Below are 22445 nucleotides of genomic sequence, written 5' to 3' on the forward strand. Positions count from 1 at the left end.
CATACATCCCTATGTAAAACCACATCAAGGGGTAGATTGACTAAAACTAACTTATAAGGAAAAGTGGAGGTGCTGCCCATAGCAACCAATCAGATTCTAGCTATCATTTTCTAGCATGTACTAGATACATGATAGCTAGAATCTGATTGGTTGCTATGGGCAACACCTCCACTTTTCTATTTTAGTAACCCTACCCCCTAATGTTTGACTTGCTGACTCCAAAATATAAAGGAACTCTTGTCAGTCACCTTTCTATCTTTTTAGAATGTCTCCTCAGATGCATGCAAATCTGGAGGAGGAAGATACAAATGGAAATTAAGCATTTCTGGATAAATGTCCTGCATATCAAGTCAGCTTGCAATACACTTTTGAATTAGAAAATTTCAATACATGTCGTCAGGTTCACTTTGAAATCTTACAATTCCAGATATTGATTTTATGACTGATGCTTTTCTTTTTTTTACTGTTCTTAAAACGATTTACTCTTTTTTTACCATTAAAAGGTTCTAGTTCATTTGAATCCCAGAAAATGGATCGTCCCTCCATATCCGTTACATCCCCTATGAGTCCTGGAATGTTGCGTGATGTTCCCCAGTTTCTCTCTGGACAACTCTCAGTACGTACCATAGCAGCCTATGGCAATCTTTCATCGTCTACTAGAATTTCATACTCCACACTTGTTGTAAACACTAGGACACGACATGCTTACTTTTCACAAAGAGCCATTAATAAAAAAAATATAATTACACAATTCAGAGAGCAGTGCCAAGAGAAAACAGGTGAATAGAAGTTCGCTGTGTGCAGAAACTGTAAGGAACTTATTGTGAATAATTCCACTAAAAACAAAGCATAAGAGGTAGATTTACTAAAACATTTAAAAAGGAAAATTGGAGGTGTTGCCCATAGCAACCAATAAGATTCTAGCTATCATTTTCTAGAATGTACAAGATAAACGATAGCTAGAATCTGATCTAACTTACACATCTCTGATGATAAGTTTGTGTCTAATTGATTTGGTCAGAGTGACAGCACAGTTTTGTTATTAAATAAATCTGTATGGTGGAAGTTATACAAATATTTAAAATAATTTACTATAGTTTTCTTTGAAAATCAAGGTGGTTACATTTTGTTCATTATAATGTCCAAGAGGTTTATTTCTGGAATACATAAATTAATTATATTGGGAGACAATATGAGGCATTGTAAAAGTGTTTAGGTTATAATCTGCATTTTGTATGTTTATTAGACACCCACATTGATGGCTGGGGGGTGGAGAGGGGGGGTTATCCTCAGTGAACTATCACAAATGTTTACATTCACAGCCTGCCTCATTTGATATAATTAGTTGTAACTATATGTAACATCTTAAATGTGATCTCCGAAACTCAACTGTTTTGATATCATTATACTATATTCGTTATCATGGGACTCTTGGAGCATCTAAGTAGTTATGTATTTTTATTTAGAGTGGATTTTAAATACAGGAGCCCAACATCCCACCCTAACCCTCATTTTGTAGATAAATGACTGGACAAATAATAATCACTTGACAATCCTAATAACTCACTGCAGAGTCAGTACAGTATGTGTATGCTGTATGTTTGTATGTGCAGTAATAAGTCCTTAATACATTTGTCAGGGTTTCTTTACCTGTACAGGTACAGTAGACAAACTCAAAGGGTATTTCCACCAATTAAATAAACTCAAAGTGACATTTTAACAAAAAAGTAATTAATAAAACACAATAGAATGGGTATTATTTTTAAAAAAATTCAAGACATAAAGGGTTACTTGGAAAAAATTTCTGTGCATTTGGGGTTACTAAGAATGAAGGTTGCTGGCCCTCTACAGATGCTGGCAGCTCTTTGGTCAGTGGCAGGGGCTGGATGGCAAAATTTAGCCCAGGGGGCGAGACTCAGTTTAGCAGTCTATTTGTAACATTTTAAAGGAAAAAAATCCAGGTAGTCCAGTGATCCAGCCCAAGGTAGCCCACTATGTGACCGGCCCAGGGGGCAGATGCCCCCCTACCCAACCAGACCTTGGTCAGTGGTCTGTACATCTGCTGGTAGCCCCCATATGCCAACGGTTAGTGCACCTGTCTTCTCTTGTACCACGTTTAAACATGCCAGAAGTAATCTGTCCCTCTACACAGGTACAGGAGTGCCCAAGGATCGTACTCTTTTTATTTCATTATCTCCACAGAGGAGAACTTTAATACAAATCAGCCAGATAAAATAATGCAATTACTATGGAATTCTATGTAGATTGCATATTACACACAGGTGCTGCTTGTGTGTAAGTAAGAAATAAATGTCCCATCGTTAGGGACAGGGCTAGGCTGGTCACGCCCCCCCTTGGACCAAGCCCCCTTTTCGACATGGCCACGCCCCTGTCCTGCTACTAGGGACAGACATGTGTAAATGAATATACCGCAGTGATGATAATAGTTTTACTGACCGGGCTAGGTATGTGCAGTTGCTGTTCACCCAAGTGGCATATGGGTCCTGGGCTTTTTTCAGAAAAAAGATCCTCTCTGCATATTGATTTATTTATTCCGGAGCAATTAAGTACAGCATAAAGTCTGTTACATGAAAATTGGGATCTCTGCAAGTTACTCCTGAATTTGCCATCTGTGCACCCAAGGGACCTTGCCAACCACTAGGCATACTCAGAAGATTGGCAGTGATTGGTCTCCAGATTACATTGTTAGGGTTAGTGTGAGGTTAGGGTTAGTGTGAGAGGGTATCACCTCAGGTACTGAGTTTAGGGTCAGAAAAGTATGTGGATTGTGTAATCTTTATAGCATCCTTGTCCATAGAAACAATTGGAACTAAAACTATATAATTATACTATATGCTATAAAGAGTTCATGCAACAAATACGTTTAGACAGTCACACACCCCTCTCCCAAGTAGCAGAATGTGAAGGTTCATGTGTCTAGACCTTTGTGGACTTTAAATGGGGTAAATGTACCTAAAGGGTCTATTTTGTTAATATAACTCCTATCCTAAGTGTAATAGTTTGCTAAATACACTCTGTAATGGGGTATTTCTGGCACCTACATATTCTGAAGTTTCTTCATCTTTCGGTGGCCGGTGGGTGAAGAGGGGCCTTATAGAGTCCTCTATATATGTTTGATTCTCACTGCTGATCCATCTTGCCAACGTTGCCAATGTTAGTGGGTTTGAATTGAGTAGAGCGGATAGTTTTTTACACTACTTTATTCAATGCCTATGATGTTGGATTTGTAACGGGCCATTACGGGTCAGGCTTACATAAAGAACTCTGTACCGCTTGCCCTCCCCCACACAAATATGGAAACCTACAGAAAAGGTAAGTGCTATTTACTCTACTAGAGAGTGTGTTGAGCAAACTATTGCATGTAAGATAGTGGTTATAGTGATGCAAGAGGTGCAGACGTGAGACAGCGGGTAAACCTAGCTAGAATAAGTTTGCAGTCTATACTCTTAGGGGGATTTCACTTAGCCGCGAGGTGCCATTGTACATCACCTCGATGTCCATCTGGGCACTTTGCTGGGCAATACACTAATGAATCTCCGCTCCTTTTCTCCTTGGGAAAATGAGCGGAGATTTAAGAAAAAACATTGAGGCAATGTTTCTCCACAGCCTGTTCCGGAAACACTTCGCGAGACCTCGCAGCTAATCGAATTTGCCCCATAATCATCATCATCAACATTTATTCATATAGCACCAGAAAATTCCGTAGCGCTTTACAATTGGGAACAAACATTAATAACACAATACTGGGTCCTACATACAGACAGAGAGGTAAGAGTACCCTGCTCGCAAGTTTACAATCTATAGGATCAATAACCATAATGTGTTCAAATAAATTAAAGATTACATTTGCAGCACATTGGAAATTAGGTGTTAGTGAGCTTGATGCATAGACATGACCTGCAACTTCAAAATATTATTTCCTTTTTTTGTGTGTATAATTATATCTTATAGCAGTATACAATAGTGATTTTATATGTCAATGAAAAATATAGACTGGACACCATACATTTATTACTGAATGTCTTACATGATTTCTCCATAAAAAAAGATAGCACCAAGATAGCTTCTATAGTTTAATCAAAATGTCATCATCTATATTGCTTTTTATACACCTCTATAATATATAATACATACAGCTTCCCATAAACATTTTATTTAATTCCCATTGTATTTGTTTGTTTTGTTTTCTAAATGGAATCTGCAATGTCAAATAATTTTGTACAGTTAATAAGCAGTGTGTAGTAATAACTAGTATGAAGTAATGATAACACATAACTAGTGTGTAGTAAGGATGAAATTTGATAAGTAGTGTGTAGCAATGATAACACATTCTAAGTAGTGTGTAGTAATGATGACACTTGATAAGTAGTTTGTAGTAATTTTGACATTTGATAAGTAGTGTGTAGTAATAATAACACATGATAAATAATGTGTAGTAATAATAACACATGATAAATAGTGTATAGTATTGCTATTTGATAAGTAGTGTGTAGTAATGATGACACTTGATAAATAGTGTGTAGTAATGATATTTGATAAATAGTGTGTAGTAATGATGACATTTGATAAGTAGTGTGTAGTAATGATGACACATGATAAGTAGTGTGTAGTAATGAGGACATTTGATAAGTAGTGTGTAGTAATGATGACATTTGATAAGTAGTGGGTAGTAATGATGACATTTGATAAGTAGTGGGTAGTAATGATGACATTGGATAAGTAGTGTGTAGTAAGGATGACACATGATAAGTAGTGTGTAGTAATGATGACACATGATAAGTAGTGTGTAGTAATGATGACATTTGATAAGTAGTGTATAGTAATGATGACACATGATAAGTAGTGTGTAGTAATGATTACATATGATAAGTAGTGTGTAGTAATGATGACACATGATAAGAAGTGTATAGTAATGATGACATTTGATAAGAAGTGTGTAGTAACGATGACACTTGATAAGAAGTGTGTAGTAATGAAGACACATGATAAGTAGTGTATAGTAATGATGACACATGATAAGTAGTGTGTAGTAATGATGACATTTGATAAGAAGTGTGTAGTAATGATGACACATGATAAGTAGTGTGTAGTAATGATGACACATGATAAGTAGTGTGTAGTAATGATACCACTTTATAAATAGTGTGTTAACAAGCTATACATTTGTGCTTTTGGTGTGTACTTTGTTGATGTTGATTTTCAATACTTGTGTTTTATTTTGAATTATCTTTTAATTTCAGCTTGTTGTCTTTTTGGTTTTTGTTTTATTGCTTTTTTTCCTTTTTGTTTAATTTTGCATTATCAGAGCCAAAGCCTTAATAGAAGAACAGCGCCTTTTGTTCCTAGGGTCCAGGTAAAGGCTTTTTCTGCCTGACACAAACTAAAGCAGTGTGTTCATTTTTTTTTTTTTTTTTTAGTTTGGAAAATGCATTGGAGGAAAACTGCACATTTGGTTCGTTTTCCCCTATCTTTTTGAAGCGTGTTGCTAGCACTGTGCATACTGAACAACCCATAAAATAATGCATGACAATAAGAGTAAAGAGGAAAACTTTAAAGAGACAGCCAGTCTGTTTTCTGTGGCTACCTTGACCCTTCTTCCAGGCTTAGGGAACCCATATACCTCCCCAGCTGTTGTCTCTCTATAGACTAGTTCTACAACAACTGGGTTCTTATACAGTGAACATATGTTGTGTTTTAAATAATACATGTATAAATTAACTAGTGTTCTTCAATGCATTACTTCAAGGTCTTATTGATTATATAGTTCCATGGATGGCGTGTTGTGCAATAATATATATAAATTAATATTGAAAAAGACTGCCTGGCAATACTTGCAGAGTAACATCTTGCCCCTATGTAGAGTGCTCTGTTATATTCTCTAAATACATGATCGCTTCTCTTCCTAGTGCCAGCTTCGTATACCACTTTCTTCAAATTACAAGATATAAATTCAATTCTTCAGTACTCTCTCTGTACCATCCTCACCATAGCACTAATTCAGGACTGTTCCAAGCTAACTGTGCAAAGAAAAAGAGCCCTAGATAATATACAATTTGGCCATTTTCCAATTGTCTGCATCTATTTTCCATTCATTTAACCATGTCTGATAGGATTTATGTTTGAGATATAAACCTTTCATAATCTAATGATCATTTGTCATATTAAAGAGAGAAAGCCCTGTCATTGTCATTGCCAAGTATATCTTCGATTAGATTAACAGGACCAACAAAATAGCCTCCAACATAAACAAACAAATGAAATACCTATAATTATATAACCTAATTGTTAGTCATTTAATGTGTAGCCATTGGCTACTTAAAGGGGAGGCAACCGTTTGATGGCTAAAACGTCTTCATGAGCAATATTCGGGCAAGTGACAACACATGAGCCATATCGGTGATGTCACATGATCCATGTCAGTGATGTCACATGAGCAATGTCAGTGATGTCACATGAGCCATGTCAGTGATGTCCCTTGCTCCTCATGATTTGATAGGTTGTATATTGGTTCTACTGCAAAATATTTGCTGCCATAGAAGCCAGCCTTGTGGGTTCTCGAATACCCCTAATATTTGTGCTGCCACTAACCATGTCTATGTATGGAGAGCCCCCTCCCCCTCCCCCCCAATCATTTTTAAAAAGTTGTCTCCTGCCACTAGGTGATGGTTAGGCTTCCTGTGTGTGGATGATACACTTTAATGTAGAAATACATAACTACATAGTCAATTACAAATATAGTGATAGGCAAGTTTCTCTTTATCACACTGAGCCATATTACAGACACAGTGGTAACCCCCCCCAACATATGTATTATATAATAATAACGGAATTGTCTGAGTACTAACAAGTAATAAACAATGTATAATAGAGACCAACATCTAATTCCACATTGTAAATACAATTTTTGTATAATTTAGTCTAGTTGTCCCCAAGTTTATTTTCACATGTTCACAATAATTAGCCACAGTCTCTTTAAAGCTTTAATTATCTATCTACAATCACAACATGCTTCTTATTGCATTTTCCAATATATAGCAGCCCCCCTAGTAAAAGATTGGCAAATGAATTTGTATCTTATGCAGAAAATCTTATTGCCTCTTTCCACTTAGATGGAGTGTGGTCAGTGAAAAATAACTGCTAAAATTATTGTTTTAGAAATAAAAAAAGATTCAAAATTGTTTTTTTTAAGAAAAAAAAAATTAAATCTTTTGGATTTAGATACTAAATTGATATTATTTCTATGTACAAGGTACAAGTTGGTTGCCTCTCTTCATTAGTAAATACTGTTATTACCTCTGTCTGGATAGTTTGTACCCATTCTTCTGCATGCTGTAACACAGTCATTGTTATGCCTTTTTATGTAGAAAGTGTGTGACCATTCCATTTTATTGTGCTAAGTAGGTAAATGTGAATATTGTTACAGCAAATAAGCACAATGAGAAGTTTATTTTTCAAGCCGCTTCTTTTCCAACTTACCTGTCAGTAAGTGGTTTTGCTGTGCCCATAAACTGCAGCTCTATGAATATACATAGCGACTTACATAGGGTACATATATAGGGGTATATTTACTAAACTGCGGGTTTGAAAAAGTGGAGATGTTGCCTATAGCAACCAATCAGATTCTAGCTGTCATTTTGTAGAATGTACTAAATACATGACAGCTAGAATCTGATTGGTTGCTATAGGCAACATCTCCACTTTTCCAAACCCGCCGTTTAGTAAATATACCCCATAGAGTTTATTGCCGCAAATGTGCACCTGTGCTAAGCAGAATCCATGCTAGATCTCACAATACTATTGCTGTGGATAGTTTAGAATATTGGAGTTAATTGAACACAACAAATGTGCTGTAGAGTGCCATTTAGAATAGTTGTTCTATTAGTCATTCTTTACTACTTGTCTTAGCCAGTATAGCAGCAGGTACATATACAATATATACTACTGTACTGACCAATACGTAATGATTTATATGAGACAAGAGATTTCAAATGTTTGAGGAGCACAAATGGTATGTATAAAAGTAGTACAACCCTTTGCAATTAATGTTGCAACTTTGTTTCAAATTCTGATTGTAGTACTATTGTTTTATCTCTACATATTCATTGCACTTTCTGTCTTCCTTTTGTTAAAAATCTCTTTTTTTGCTATACACATACAGTATTTGTATTACAAATGCTAAGAACCTGCATTGCATGTGATTGTCGGACACACTCTTTACACCCACTTGATAATATGCATGCATGCTCCACATATGGTTTTTTTATGCTAGTTTTTTTCAGTGGTGCAGAGGCAAAAAGTTTACATTATATATAAAATATACAGTATGCATATAACATATTCACTATTTTAATACATAGCCCCCATTAAGCTCTTTCAAGGTATGACAACTGTTATCAATATCCTTTTAAATGGTAAAAACAGAATAATCTGCTATTTTGAACTTATGTGATTATTAAAAAGTCTCACTTCAAATTGGTATATATAATCTATATTGGTATATGGATTCCACATATTTTGGTTTACATAGGGCAGGTAATATTTATGAACAGTTTTGTTTGGGATTTCTGCATAAAATCAGAATTGTGGCCCGTTACCCCATAGTTTCTCAATTACAGCCTTTACCTTGTTCAGTGAAAGCACTTGGCCGATGCTGAGCTATACTTAATTCCCACACTACCCACTCGTAACTATTCTGTATCATATACTGTCCCTGGGTCACACGTGAATTGCTCCCAAAATCAATTACATCACACAGCAAGCTATTCAGCCCAAGACATTATTATTATTACTAATATTGTTGATTTATAAGGCACCACAATGCTCCTCAACACCCGGATAGTGGGGAGAACAGGACATAGGTAAAACAGGGACATACAAGGTAGACAAAATAACTGCAGACATGACAATAAATTGTAGGGAAGGCCCTGGGAGAGAGAGCTTACAATCTAATTGGAAGAGGGTCGAGCTGAAACAAGAATTATGCTCACTAGGATGCACAGGCTCTTCCCCTCATTTTAAACCCCACACAGCACTCCTTTGCCTCAAGTTCACTTTGTCCTATTTGTGCCACAAAAGGTGGATTGTTGTCCACACTAGTTTTCTGTCCCCGAGAGTTTGTCGGTGGTTTTAGTGCCTCTTGTAATACAACGCCCTGCATTGTGCTCACTGCTTGATGAATACAGCAACGGTAACATTTAAAATTGCAAGACAATACTGCGAGAACTGACATACAGTCCTCATAGTGACCTTAACTCATCCTGTCCAATCATAGAATCACATGGGACATACTCCATGCGTTCATCCGACTATTACACCGCTCATAGGCATCAGCAGACTGAATTTTCTGATTTTTCCAACCCAAACGCGACTGATCCTCATCGTCTTTTGATCAGATCGCTGGCCGTTTCGGGACCGAATTGCTTGACGGGATTATTCTTTACATGGGCAGCTTTACAAACAAAAAGAAAACACTGTTAAAAAAAAATAAATGCTATCCATGCAAAACAAATGACAATTGTGTCATCTTTAAATCTGTGTTTAAATAGAAACTGTACACAATTTTATTCCAGATGAGGCTACTACAGATATAATTACCACTTTCATAAGTGTTAAATTATCTTTTTGCTTTAAAAACCAAAAAATAAAAAAATCTAAAGATTCCACAAAATTTAATTAACACAATATCTTGCATCTTCCCACTCTGTATTATCTAATTATACAGATATAAACTTTAATTAGTAACTAATGCACATCGCTGCCCGAGGTTTGGATATTTTACTTTTTTTTTTTCCTTCTTCTTGTTCTCTACCTTGTAATTAGCGAGAACAGTCAGTATTCTGTATGGACATAGAGTTTAGTGCTCTAGTAGAATCAGTTCTAAACAAAATGTAGTTATGAAATCATTAGTGCATTTAGTTACAATTTAAGTATTGTTCAAGTAAGCCCCAATACAGCATAAACTCTTACCTGAAGGATTACATCACCGTCCTGTACAGCATGTAGATAAGGCACCAAACTCTGGTGCTACTAGGTTTGGTCATTATTATCTATAACACACCAAACTCTGGTGCTACTAGGTTTGGTCATTATTATCTATAACGTACCAAACTCTGGTGCTACTAGGTTTGGTCATTATTATCTATATGCATGTTTTAAAATTGCTAGTGCCCTATAATTGCAGATGTAGAACAAGTAAACATTAATATTATGTTGTCTTCTTGATTGTGCACTTTTCGCACACAGCAGAGGCAGCCATTTACGGGGTCGAACAAATATTCATGAGATTCCCATGCAACCATTGATATCACTGAGCATGCAGCCTATCAGTGCATCAGTTGATAGTTATAATGGCTCAGTTCACAATACAGTTGCCTTTACCGTGTGCAATAATATCATTGTCCAGGATCCAACCTAACATGAATCTGTAAAACCTAAGTGACTACTCCACACTATCTCCATTGCACTGATCCAGTCAGTGGTGCTAATGAGCAGAGAACTAGTTCATTAGTTCTGCAAGAGAGCAATACATCTGGCTCCTATTCCTTCCATTAGAGACAAACTCTGGAGAGCCTGCTTACCTCTGCCAGACTGTTAGTCACTCAAACGCTATCTAGTTCTTGTTATATCTAAACTGCTACAGCTGATTATCCGTGTGCCAGATATCATGTTTTACCATTTGGCTTTGCTTGCCCTGATTATCTGCTTGAACTTGTCAATTATTCTGCCCACTTGTACCTACCAGTATCTGTAGGACTTTATCTTGTGCCATTGGACCTGACCCAGCACCAACCTGGCAAATACTAACAGTCATCTAATATACTAATTCCAACTTAATAATAATTCTGACCACATGCTGTAATAAGTATTTTAAATGACCACTAAACTCTATTTTTTTAGGTTTGAATTATGATGGTAAAATGTATTGTTAGGTGTTAACCAGACATTCCACTATAGTTCTGTTACCTACACATTCCATTACAACAGCTGAAACCCCTCCCAATTATTTTATGACTGTTCCAGTGGGATCTGACATAGGTCAAAAGGCTAAATGTAGTTATCTGATCTACTGTGGCATTCCTTGTCCGGCCCTGCATATGAACCCACCAGTCCACATAGGGGATTTCTGTAGAGCAAGTCTACAAACCTGTCAGTCATGGTCTGTCTGCTCAGTTAAAATAACAAATCCATCTTAACATGGCAGCCGGCTGCTGAGGGATGCATTAGAGCATGGTGGACATATTTCGTTAAGTTTAAAGATTACAGTTATTTTGCATTCATTATTCAGCGCTGTAACACACAGCCTTCAATATAAATGTCATTGAGTGGCTTTATTGCAGTGATGATCTACAAGAAAAAGACAATACTATACAGGTTACATGCATATATATAATAATTCCTGTAAAATATATCTTTTTATTTGGAGAGTAGTGATGACATCTGTGTCACATGACTTGTTGTAAGTGTTCCATTTCAGAATGCTTATAAAACTGTTAGTGAAGGAAAAATACATTGGACACAATGGGCAGGTGCCCGGGGGCCCTGCAGCCCAGGGGGGCCCGTCGGAGGCAGAAAAAAAAAAAACCCTGGAAGAAAAAAAAAAAAGACAATACTTACCTTTCGGTCAGCTGGCGATCCGGCTCCCTCCATGGTCTCCTCCTCCGTACGGCGCTCGCAGTGCATGTCGGGCGTGACGTCATCACGCCCGCCTGACATCCATTGCGGATGTTCTTAAGAGGGCCCTGCAACTAGGCATGTTTGTTTCCACTTGTTTTGTTTCCAGTGGAGACTTTCATGGTTAAGGATAAAGGATATTGGAACTCGCCAGTCTTTAACCTAGTGCTTTTATATGGTCACATAATTTCCGGATCTATGGCTATGATAACCTCACTGACATGCCAGACCGGGTGTTTGGGATTTGCACATACTTGCCAACTCTTCCGGAATATCCGGGAGACTCACGAAATCCGGGTCGGTCTCCCGGACTCCTGGGAGAGCAGACAATTCTCTGCAAAGTAAATGGAGGGGGGGGGGGGGTGCTTATTTGCGCCATGTACACGCCATTGTGGCCCCTCACCTTAGTTTTATTGGCCGAAAAGGTGATGACCACTTTGGGGGCGGGGCTAATGACACAATTCTTCAAGCCCCACGCACCCACCTGTCCCCCGGACCTCCTAGTACACAAGTTGCCAATGTTGGCAACTATGGATTTGCAGGATAAACTGTATATTCTGCAAAATCAATTAGTGATCATCTTCCCATTGGGAGAGCTGATCATAGTTCCCTCTGGCAATGTATATTGTATATGGAAACATAATGTAGGACCAGCAGCCCAAGGCAAAACGATGAAATGTTACATATCCTAACCCAATAAATCAATACAATAAGACATGTCTGTTGTGAGTAAAATAAGGCAATATTACATATTCAAGCCAGGCAGATTAATTTAATAATGCTCATATAAAACCAAGTGTAAACACAGATATAAGTATAATGTCATACTACACTAAATGCTGAATTAGTTCATTATTATGACAAATCCATCTACTGCTAGAATCCCCTTCCATGTATGGTCTAATAGATAGTTATGCCATAGTCCAGGGTTTCTCAAGCCTAGACCTCAGGGACTCCTAACAGTGCAGGTTTTCCAGGACACAAGTGATGTAAATATTTTTACAATGTGTCAGTCAGTAATGAGTACACTTCTGCTCCAACAAAGATATATGTAAAACATGCATTGTTATGGTGCCCCGAGAACTGGATTGGTGAATCGTGGGAAGGGGACATGACCTATAGACAGGACAAAGTGGTTTGATAGCAATTAGCTGTTTACAAAACTGTTTCATATGTACATGTTTTCTACAGTAACAAAACAAAAAAAACCCTTTTTTTTATCAGACATTTGTTTAGATGGGAGAATGATGGGAGGGATTGAAGAAGGAGCGAGAATGCAGCAGAAAGGACATCTAAAGACCGCTCGTAGGGGTAGTTTTACTAAAACTTCAGATTCCGGCTATTATTTATCCAGCGCATTCTAGAAAGTACATTCTAAATCTACACCATAGACTCACTGTCTCCTACAGAAATGTTTTTGTTTAAAGACAGAACATAATATTCATTTTACTCTCCTGCACACAATTTTTTTTCCAGGCTCCACACCATAAATCTGTATTTTTGTAGGGACTTTGTCACAACGATGCAGATCTACACAATATCATGTCATGCACTTCTCAGTGCATCCTATAGTACCACTCATCAGCATTTGTAATCGCTTATTATGTAATTGTCAGTGACGTCCTGGCAAGAAAGAACTGCAGGATGAAAAACCATCACTTGTATCATCAGCTCACTATACAATCAGCGCTATATCATCTATCTTCATATAGATCTTATTTAGATATGACCTTTTATTAGCAGCTTAATAAAAAAAATATGCATATCATGACCCACATAACATGACAAAATCCTAAGGGCAGTATATACATGTAATATAATTATTTAGTGTACCATGCCTACTAATTTAGGACTGGCTAAATATTTTTTGAGATATATGTCCACGTTTGCACTACTTGCTTGAGAATAAATAAGCCGGATATTTATTTCTTCCGTATAGAACCCAAATAAAATACAATGCCAATTATTCCAACACTCGAAATGTCCAAAATAAATCACCCAAAAAAGAAACTATTTAAATGTCATGTTAGATCTATAATTCTGACCCAAGTCTGCCTGTGGTGTCAAGTATATCTGGAAGCGCTTCAATCAGCTGGAGAGAATTGACACAGACCAAGTTCTGTATACAAGGAATATTCTCTAGTTTATTGATATAAAGATACAGGTTTTTATAGGCTACTGAATAAATGAATCCTACGTCATATGCATACAATAGTTTATACCACTAGTTTATGAGAAGCGCTACTGATTAACTTTCTCACGTATTCTTGAGGTGTTTACTTTTCTCCCCCTTCTAAGGACAGATGAGCCTATTATTTCTTATCTCAAGGGGAGTTGGAGATATGTTATGTGCAACACCATGGATACAGTTCCCATACTACCAGCTGGATATGAAGCTCATTATTGTTTTCATAACTGGTTACATTCTTCAGGTGTTCTCTATTAGTTCAACTTCAAGGCCATAGGCTCACGTATTGCAAAACTGCAAGTTAACAGAAAAATGAATAATCTCTTCTAGCAAATAATATTTCTATACAAGTTACAATAAAATGGCTGAACAAAGGCCTTATGAGGCCTTAACAAAAAATCATAGTTAACATTTCCCATCTTTTATTCAATTTTCGACCCTTTCTCCTCCTACCTACCTAATCCTATCTATAGAACCACATTCTTAATAAGCAGGTACTTATACACATGTAGGAGGCCACATGCATAGAGTTGGTCCCCTTAGGAATCTGTCAACTCATCCCCCACTAATAAGCCTGTGATCCTCCCTGTCCTAACTTGATTTATGAGGAGATGCATTTTGGCAAATGTCCATGTCTAGAAAAGATGGTTTCTTAGAAGATGGTTTCTTAAAAGATGGTTTCTTAGTAGGTAGTTAATGAGTCTATAGTAGTTCTGCAGGCCTTGCATGTCCTTTGTTCAATCTTTAGTAGTTTCTTGTTGCAAACTCTGCAGTTCTTTGGCTTTGCTAGTCCAAATAATTCATGACACTCATAGTCTGGTCAGGTTTCAGAAGTAATTTCTGTGATCATCAGAGGTTCGGGATTTTCAGTGGTTCCCTTTTTGGAGAGACAACAATCAAGTGTCAGTAACTTCTTAATCAGCCATATATTTAGTTTCATTATCACCTATACGATCAACAGGATTGCAAAACCATTTGCTACTAATGCCAATATTTCCAATATCCAACATGAATCATTACTGACAACTTTACCAATGAGGTTATGCATCTGCACAAAGACATTTTCAGAGTTTACTCTACTATGAGTGCAAATTGTTGAGCACTCCTTCCCATATGTTTCTCACAGTGGCATAGGCAGTATGTCACTTAACTGTCTGTTTCATACTGGGTTAGGGAGGCCTTAATCCCTACTTCAGTCACAATTATTCTGGCAAGACATATCAATACAATGAGACAGTCATTTCTATTTATCAGAACAAGACTCCCCTGATTTGAAGACTTTGCAGTGTTATGCGTGAATCCAGGTGTCTCTTTCCTGTACTTTCACTGCCATGGGAGTCGTCAACAGGACTTGATAAGGACCCTTGTATCTGGGTTCAAGACTTCTCCTGATGTGCTTTCTCACGACCACCCAGCCCCCCAGGGTGCAGTTTATGGGTACCTGTATCAAAATTAGGGTTTGCAATGGAGGAGAATATTTGACCATGTATTTCAGTTAGTTGTTTCTATAATAAGGCAACATAATTCAACAAATCACTATATACATGGTGTAGTTGCTATGGAAAATAACAGCCTGTTCTGTTTGCTGTGCCAAACAATATCTCATATGGTGTTAAACCTGTGTCTTTCCTAGCAGTATTTTTTACTGAGTGCAGGTAAACATGAGATCCATGGCAGACCTGTTTCAGCCATTATTTTCTGCATTTTCAATTTCAGTGTACCATTAAGGCGCTCCATACATCCTGAACTTTGGGATCTGTAGGGGGTGTGATAGTTTCTGGAATCCTTGCCCCGTAAAGTGTATCCCTCTGTCACTTACAATGACCTCTGGTACACCATATCATCAAATTACCTCATTCGCAATTTTCTTGGCTAATGCTTTAGCATTTGCTTTTCTATACAGCCATGTCTCCAGCCAGTGACTAAAGAAGTTGACACAGACAAGCACATTCTCAAAGCCCGAGCATTTGGGAAGTTATAAAGTCTATCTGTATCCTCTTATAGGGATATTATGTCTGGGGTGTGCTTTTCCATAGGACAGACTTACTCGGGTTACTTTGTGCACAGACTAGGCATTCTGCCACTAACGACTGTGCTGCTTGGGCGAACCCTGGTACTATCCATAAGCTGCTAGTGAGTACAACCATAGCATCTTTTCCCAGATGCACTTTCTCGTGTGCTATATTGGCCATAATGGGATAAACTACTTTTGGCAGACACAAACGCTGACCTTTACACCACTCCTTGCACTTCTAGTGCTCCATGTATTGCCCAAGTCTTTTTCTTATTTTCTGTTGCTTGTCTTTCCATAAGTTGGAGTGTGCTCTGGTCAAACAGGGGTCAGGGGGTCACCATGTAAATAGACTCCCCTTGGGGTACTGGGGCTATGGCGGCTTCTCGTGCGGCCTGGTCTATTTCACTTAGCTTCGGGGGTAGTATCTCTGTGTGTGTCTTCACCTTCATCACTGTTTGGAGGACAGCTGGAATGCAGTGAACAGTGCCCTGGTATGTTCATCATATTGACTGGTTTGCTTGCTGAACCCATAAGGTCCCTACTTTTCCATACAGGGCCATAATCATGCGCAATTACAAATGCATAACTTGAATCAGTGTAAATATTTACTCTTTGTCCTTTTTCATATATGCATGCAAGTGTCAGGGCCTTTAGTTCAGCTTCTTGTGCTGACATGTGACTCGGTAGAGTCTGTTGAATCACTATTTCTGTGTGTGTGGTTACAGCACACCCTGTATACGGGACAGGATCTATGTGATAGTGTGAACCATCTACAAAAAGAGTGATGTCTGCATCTGGTAATGGTTTATCTTTAATGTGAGATAAAACCAGAGATTCTTGTTTCATTAGTTCTATGCAATCATGTTCAGAAAAATTTTGTTTGCATTTTTTTTTTTTCTTTCTTTCTGTTCAAGCTGGAATGGAATTCCCCCAAATCCCTAGGGTAACCCCAATATATACAGGTACTTCTCCCATCTTTTGAAACTTGCTGCAATAAGGCAGCAGGATTCAACATTGTGCACTGCTTAAGTGTAACGTTACTGGGAGTAAGCAGTGCTACTTCATTAGGATAGGCTTCAGTAAGGAGCATGTGGAATCCAAGGAAAAGGTTCTTGGTTTCTGAGTTCCACAAAGTTTACACTCATTAGATGGAGTGTACAGTACAACGGTTAAGACAGATGTGGTAACTTTAATTCTTCTGGAAGAGAAACACTTAGCTTAAATAACCTGTTAATAAGCCACATCATCAGTTCTATTAGTGTATATAATAATGTGTTGGGCCACAATACTCACAAACACATTCCTGCATTGGGTGTAAACCCCTGTAGTCATGGGTTGCTCTTTTCTTTATTTGGTTGGGTTAAACTTTCATATTAGAATTTTCTAATTATGTATAATGATCTATACATTACTATGGGCCTGAGTCTGGTTCTTCCAAACTTGGCTTTCCTTTCTAGTCTAGTACACATCTACAGCGCACAGCAAAGGAAAATAACGTGCAATCTATATTCCTCCTGCTAATATCAATGAACTCCCCTCTCTGGTCTCCCTTGGACCTTTAAAAAACTTAAAATACAGTTTACTCAGATTCCCCTTGTCTGAAGGTCTTAACATATATCTGTGAACATGAGAGGCTCTGGGGCCTCTTGTGCTTCCTTTTTTTTTTTTTTTTTTTTTTCTTCTAATAAAAAAGGAAAGGGAGGAAGAAAATACACAGTGCGCTCGGCAAGTGTTATCTGTCACTCATTTCACAATAGGAGGGAATGTCCTTTGTGCTGTATATCTTCATACTTAGTAAATCTGGCCGTTAACAAATGTTTTGCTTGTGCTTGGTTTCTGTCACAACGTACGATACCGTTAAGGTAACTGGGTGTCCTAGCACAATATCTATACTCTTTTCAAGCACTAAAGCAGAGTAGTATGCAAGTGACCTTAGCTTGCGACCATGTATTTGTGTCAGTACTCCTTGTACATGTGCACTGACTTCATAACAAAATAATGTGAAAGGCTTGTCATAATCTGGCAAAGCCAGTGCTGGCGCTGAAGTTATTTCAGCTTAAAATTGGTTAAACATTTGGTTCTGCTCAGAGGAGAGTATAAATGGCTTGCTATGATCCAGAAGTGCTAATGCAGGAGCACATACAATTGCTCTTAAAGTCTTAAATCTTTTTCATTTCTGTAAAAATATAGAATTCCCATCAATGCATTACCATACCCACAATAAAAAGAATTATTTACAGTATATGACAATTATAGCACAGTAAATAAGCAGTAAATGTCTTTACAAACACTGATTTACTCAAAACTGTAATGAGGATACAAATAAAAACCTTTTGCTTTCTGCACATACAGAAAAACCACCTAGTTCATGCATTTGCTATGCGAATAGCACATAAACTCTAATATCTCTTTCCAAAACAAGGTAATCATTACTCAGAAGAGTTTACGTTATTTAAATCCTTCATTAGTTTATACTTATGTTTGTTGTGGTGCAAAGATGGTGCATTGGAAGTTAAATCAATGCAATCTGGATTGCCTAATGGGTCTTTGCAGCTGGAGACCTGTGAATAAAAAAAAACTTTTGCATAGAGATTAACATTTATTTACTAGGAATTACTGTAACTGTAACATGCGTGTATACTGTTATCAGGTAACCAGTGAACAGCTGCTAAAAGCTTAACTGTGACGCTATGCGTTCCATGCCTTGATTTCCTCAAAGGGGCAGTCCCTAATTTCACAAATAGAGAATGTCAAAGTGACGAGACCTGGGCGAGTGTTCAAACAAAGCCACTCCTTTCTTATCATCTCTTAGTACAGCCCTTTTAAATGACACTAATTAAATTTCCGGGTTTAGAAACATTCAATCTGGAATCTTGGTTCCAAGTATTCAACCATTTTAAAAGCAGCACTGTCTCATAAATCAGAGTACTCTCGTTAGACACAATACATTGTGTCTGTAAATCATTCAACATTTTCTCAACAAAATCTCTCTCCCGTGACCAAATATTCACACATATTTCTAGATTCTGTGATTTTCGTGTTCAAAGTAAAAATATATTCACTTAAGTCTCGCTCACAGACGACATTTTATCTCGTAACATTTCTTTAAAGGCATAACAAACCCTCCTGATTTCTGAGAACATTCATCAGCGCCATTTTAACACAGATAAAAACAGCATGTAAGCTCACTCCCACAATTCTCAACTTCATTAAAGAGAAAGCTATATTTCTGAACTTCAGAAACAAAATTATTTTGTTCAAATACAGAAACGGCTTGTTGGATCCCAGCCGGCTTTGTTCTGACACTAGTACTTATAGTGATAATGTACATTATTTACAATCTTGTCCGTGCAATCGGACCAAACATTTTAAAACTTCTTTTGTATCTTTTTAAAAGCTTATCATTAAGCAATGAATGTACAACTTTTTCAACCTTGAAACATGTCTCTTGTAAAAAACGGACAAGACAGACAAACATTGTGATTTAAAGTAAATCAAACATCTCCCTTATAGAGCACTAAGACAGAGAACAAACAATGTGAATTATCACGGATCTCTCTCACACGCAGTAAGACGGAGACAAAACTCACATACAGAGAAAGAAAACTTAACTGACATCTTCCAGCCTACTGCTGTGGAACTACAAGTCCCAGCATTACACTAAATACAAGTTAGCTTCAACATGTTATCATCAATCAGCACTCCGGACACATTTTTTAAATTTTACATACATTGTCAAAAAACAAAAAACAGTGTGCTTCTTATCTCAACACACTGAAATCATTTACACAGAATAAGGGAGGGGCACATTTCACTTATTCAGCTGCACAGGATCAAACATACATTTATAATATACAACCTACTTGATTCATTATTCAGCTTCCGATGCATTTAGCATATCCACATATATTTCGACTTTTCAGATCTCTTAACTTTCCTGTGCCACCTCAAACAATCTCTTGGGGTTTGATCTCAATACCCCTTTGTTCTTGTCACATTACCACTTGCAACACCTTTGTTTCTCCATCCACGCATATCTTTGGCTATCCCCGCTTTCTTGAAAAATTCCCTGCAGACCTTCTACTCCCCCATTTCCTTAAGTCTTTGTGCATCATATCTATGAGGGAGCTGCTGTCATTTGTTTACTATCTATATTACTCGTATTGACAGTATTCTGTTGAGTCCAAATCGGGACTCTTATCTAGTTTCTGTGGGTTGTCCTTGCACTGGACGTCCCGTTCTGTGGACTCCTTGTACTGGATGTCCGTGCTAAATAGCTTCTTTGACAGTATCTGGGACGAAGGTCTTTTGGAAATCTCTCTTACACAATTTGGGCAGATTACAGAATCTCCCTTCTTTGATATACCTCTGGGGATGGTGTCTAAAATGTTCACTCAATGTTCAAAACAATAACTCTCTAAATCCCTCTATTCCATTACATGCTTCTTTGATCAATGTCTTATGTGACTTTTATGCTTTATACATCATACATAGGTACAAACACATGCACTCAAAATTCAATCATCTTTCAAAAATCTAATCAACAATACAATTACAGTAAACAAATTGGGTTAATACTGTATTATATTAATCAGATGATACTTGAGACTCACAAATTCGCGTGTCAGGTGCCTCAGACAGACATGAGGTGACCCAGACTAGGAAGACCAACGAGTAGAAATCTACTGACCGCGGATGTTGGGGTTCAATGTGCTGGGAAACCTCCGTTGTCTGTCTTGTAGCCTGCTGGACAGCGAATCTCTGTGGCGACCTCCAAGTTGTTAGATCTATAATTCTGACCCAAGTCTGCCTGTGGTGTCAAGTATATCTGGAAGCGCTTCAATCAGCTGGAGAGAATTGACACAGACCAAGTTCTGTATACAAGGAATATTCTCTAGTTTATTGATATAAAGATACAGGTTTTTATAGGCTACTGAATAAATGAATCCTACGTCATATGCATACAATAGTTTATACCACTAGTTTATGAGAAGCGCTACTGATTAACTTTCTCACGTATTCTTGAGGTGTTTACTTTTCTCCCCCTTCTAAGGACAGATGAGCCTATTATTTCTTATCTCAAGGGGAGTTGGAGATATGTTATGTGCAACACCATGGATACAGTTCCCATACTACCAGCTGGATATGAAGCTCATTATTGTTTTCATAACTGGTTACATTCTTCAGGTGTTCTCTATTAGTTCAACTTCAAGGCCATAGGCTCACGTATTGCAAAACTGCAAGTTAACAGAAAAATGAATAATCTCTTCTAGCAAATAATATTTCTATACAAGTTACAATAAAATGGCTGAACAAAGGCCTTATGAGGCCTTAACAAAAAATCATAGTTAACAGTCATCACTAAGAAATGTAGAAATCAATCTAAAAAAAATAAAAGTTATGTTGTTCAACATTAAAAAGTGCTGGGATAATTTAGAATTGGACACTAAACATTGTCTTACAGAACAGTACGTTCGTAGATTTATGTTAACCATCAATTGACCATAAATAGGCCTTTACAATAATAATACTAAACCATAATAATGTTATAATGAATGCATTTCAGATGCTGGGTATATTCCCACTGCTATTAAGTTTTCTGTTATAAAATCATAGGATATAACTTTATTTTACAAGCAACACTGCAAATAAATCCGTCAACATCAAGCACCGTGAAAAAAGTATATTATATGCAAACAAAATACTTCATCTTTTTCTTTTTACTGAACACTACAGGGACAAAATCAGTATAATTAATCACTGGAATTAATTCAGTGTATAACACAAGCCCAGCAACCTATGTCTGTAGAATAGTCCATCTTTATTTTTCTTTACACCCAATATAAATATTTTGAAGAGAAGACTATTATGTAACTGTTGTCTGTTGTTAATTCTGCTCTACAGATAAAACTCTGGTATGACAAAGTTGGCCATCAATTGATTGTCACTATATTAGGAGCTAAGGACCTGCCATCAAGAGAAGATGGGAGACCGAGAAATCCTTATGTTAAAATTTATTTTCTTCCTGATCGAAGGTAGGTAATGAAGTGTATAATTTGTGTCATTTGTTATTGTGTCATTAACGATCATTCACAAACTATTTTTTTTCATGAACCTTTTCATTTGCTTTGTCTAGTTGACAAAAGATATTGTGGATTATTTACACACAAAGTGCAAATGTTCAGTAACCCAGTCTGATTAATTAACAGTTAGCTTTGATCGACCTATTATAAGTTAGACCAGTGATGGGCAATAGGCGGCCCTCCGAGCCTTCTCCTGCGGCCCTCCGAGCCTTCTCCTGCGCCCCTCCGAGCCTTCTCCTGCGGTCCTCCGAGCCTTCTCCTGCGGCCCTCCGAGCCTTCTCCTGCGGCCCTCCGAGCCTTCTCCTGCGGCCCTCCGAGCCTTCTCCTGTGGTCCTCCCAGCCTTCTCCTGCGACCCTCCGAGCCTTCTCCTGTGGTCCTCCGAGCCTTCTCCTGCGACCCTCCGAGCCTTCTCCTGCGGCCCTCCGAGCCTTCTCCTGCGGCCCTCCGAGCCTTCTCCTGCGGCCCTCT

At 37.7% G+C, this 22445-nt stretch overlaps 1 protein-coding gene and 1 long non-coding RNA gene across 27 annotated transcripts in view; one reads left to right on the forward strand and one right to left on the reverse strand.

Annotated features, from left to right (window-relative positions):
* Nucleotides 1-22445, forward strand: part of RIMS2 (regulating synaptic membrane exocytosis 2) — a 506258-nt gene that overhangs the window by 307547 nt on the left and 176266 nt on the right. For 23 of the 26 annotated variants that reach the window (XM_075213921.1, XM_075213923.1, XM_075213924.1 and 20 more), the window contains 3 exons: nt 504-616; nt 5327-5374; nt 21798-21928. In XM_075213921.1, the coding sequence (XP_075070022.1) occupies nt 504-616; nt 5327-5374; nt 21798-21928 (292 nt within the window). The remainder of the gene's footprint in view (nt 1-503; nt 617-5326; nt 5375-21797; nt 21929-22445) is intronic. The other 3 variants (XM_075213944.1, XM_075213949.1, XM_075213943.1) reach the window with 1 other exon arrangement.
* Nucleotides 14519-19746, reverse strand: LOC142159225 (uncharacterized). Its single transcript, XR_012692929.1, has 2 exons — nt 17825-19746; nt 14519-17105 (listed from the first exon to the last, which is right to left on the reverse strand). It is a non-coding gene; the product is annotated as an uncharacterized LOC142159225 (long non-coding RNA).

The sequence above is a fragment of the Mixophyes fleayi genome, chromosome 5, assembly GCF_038048845.1.
Source record: "Mixophyes fleayi isolate aMixFle1 chromosome 5, aMixFle1.hap1, whole genome shotgun sequence".
NCBI classification, from domain to species: Eukaryota; Metazoa; Chordata; class Amphibia; order Anura; family Limnodynastidae; genus Mixophyes; species Mixophyes fleayi.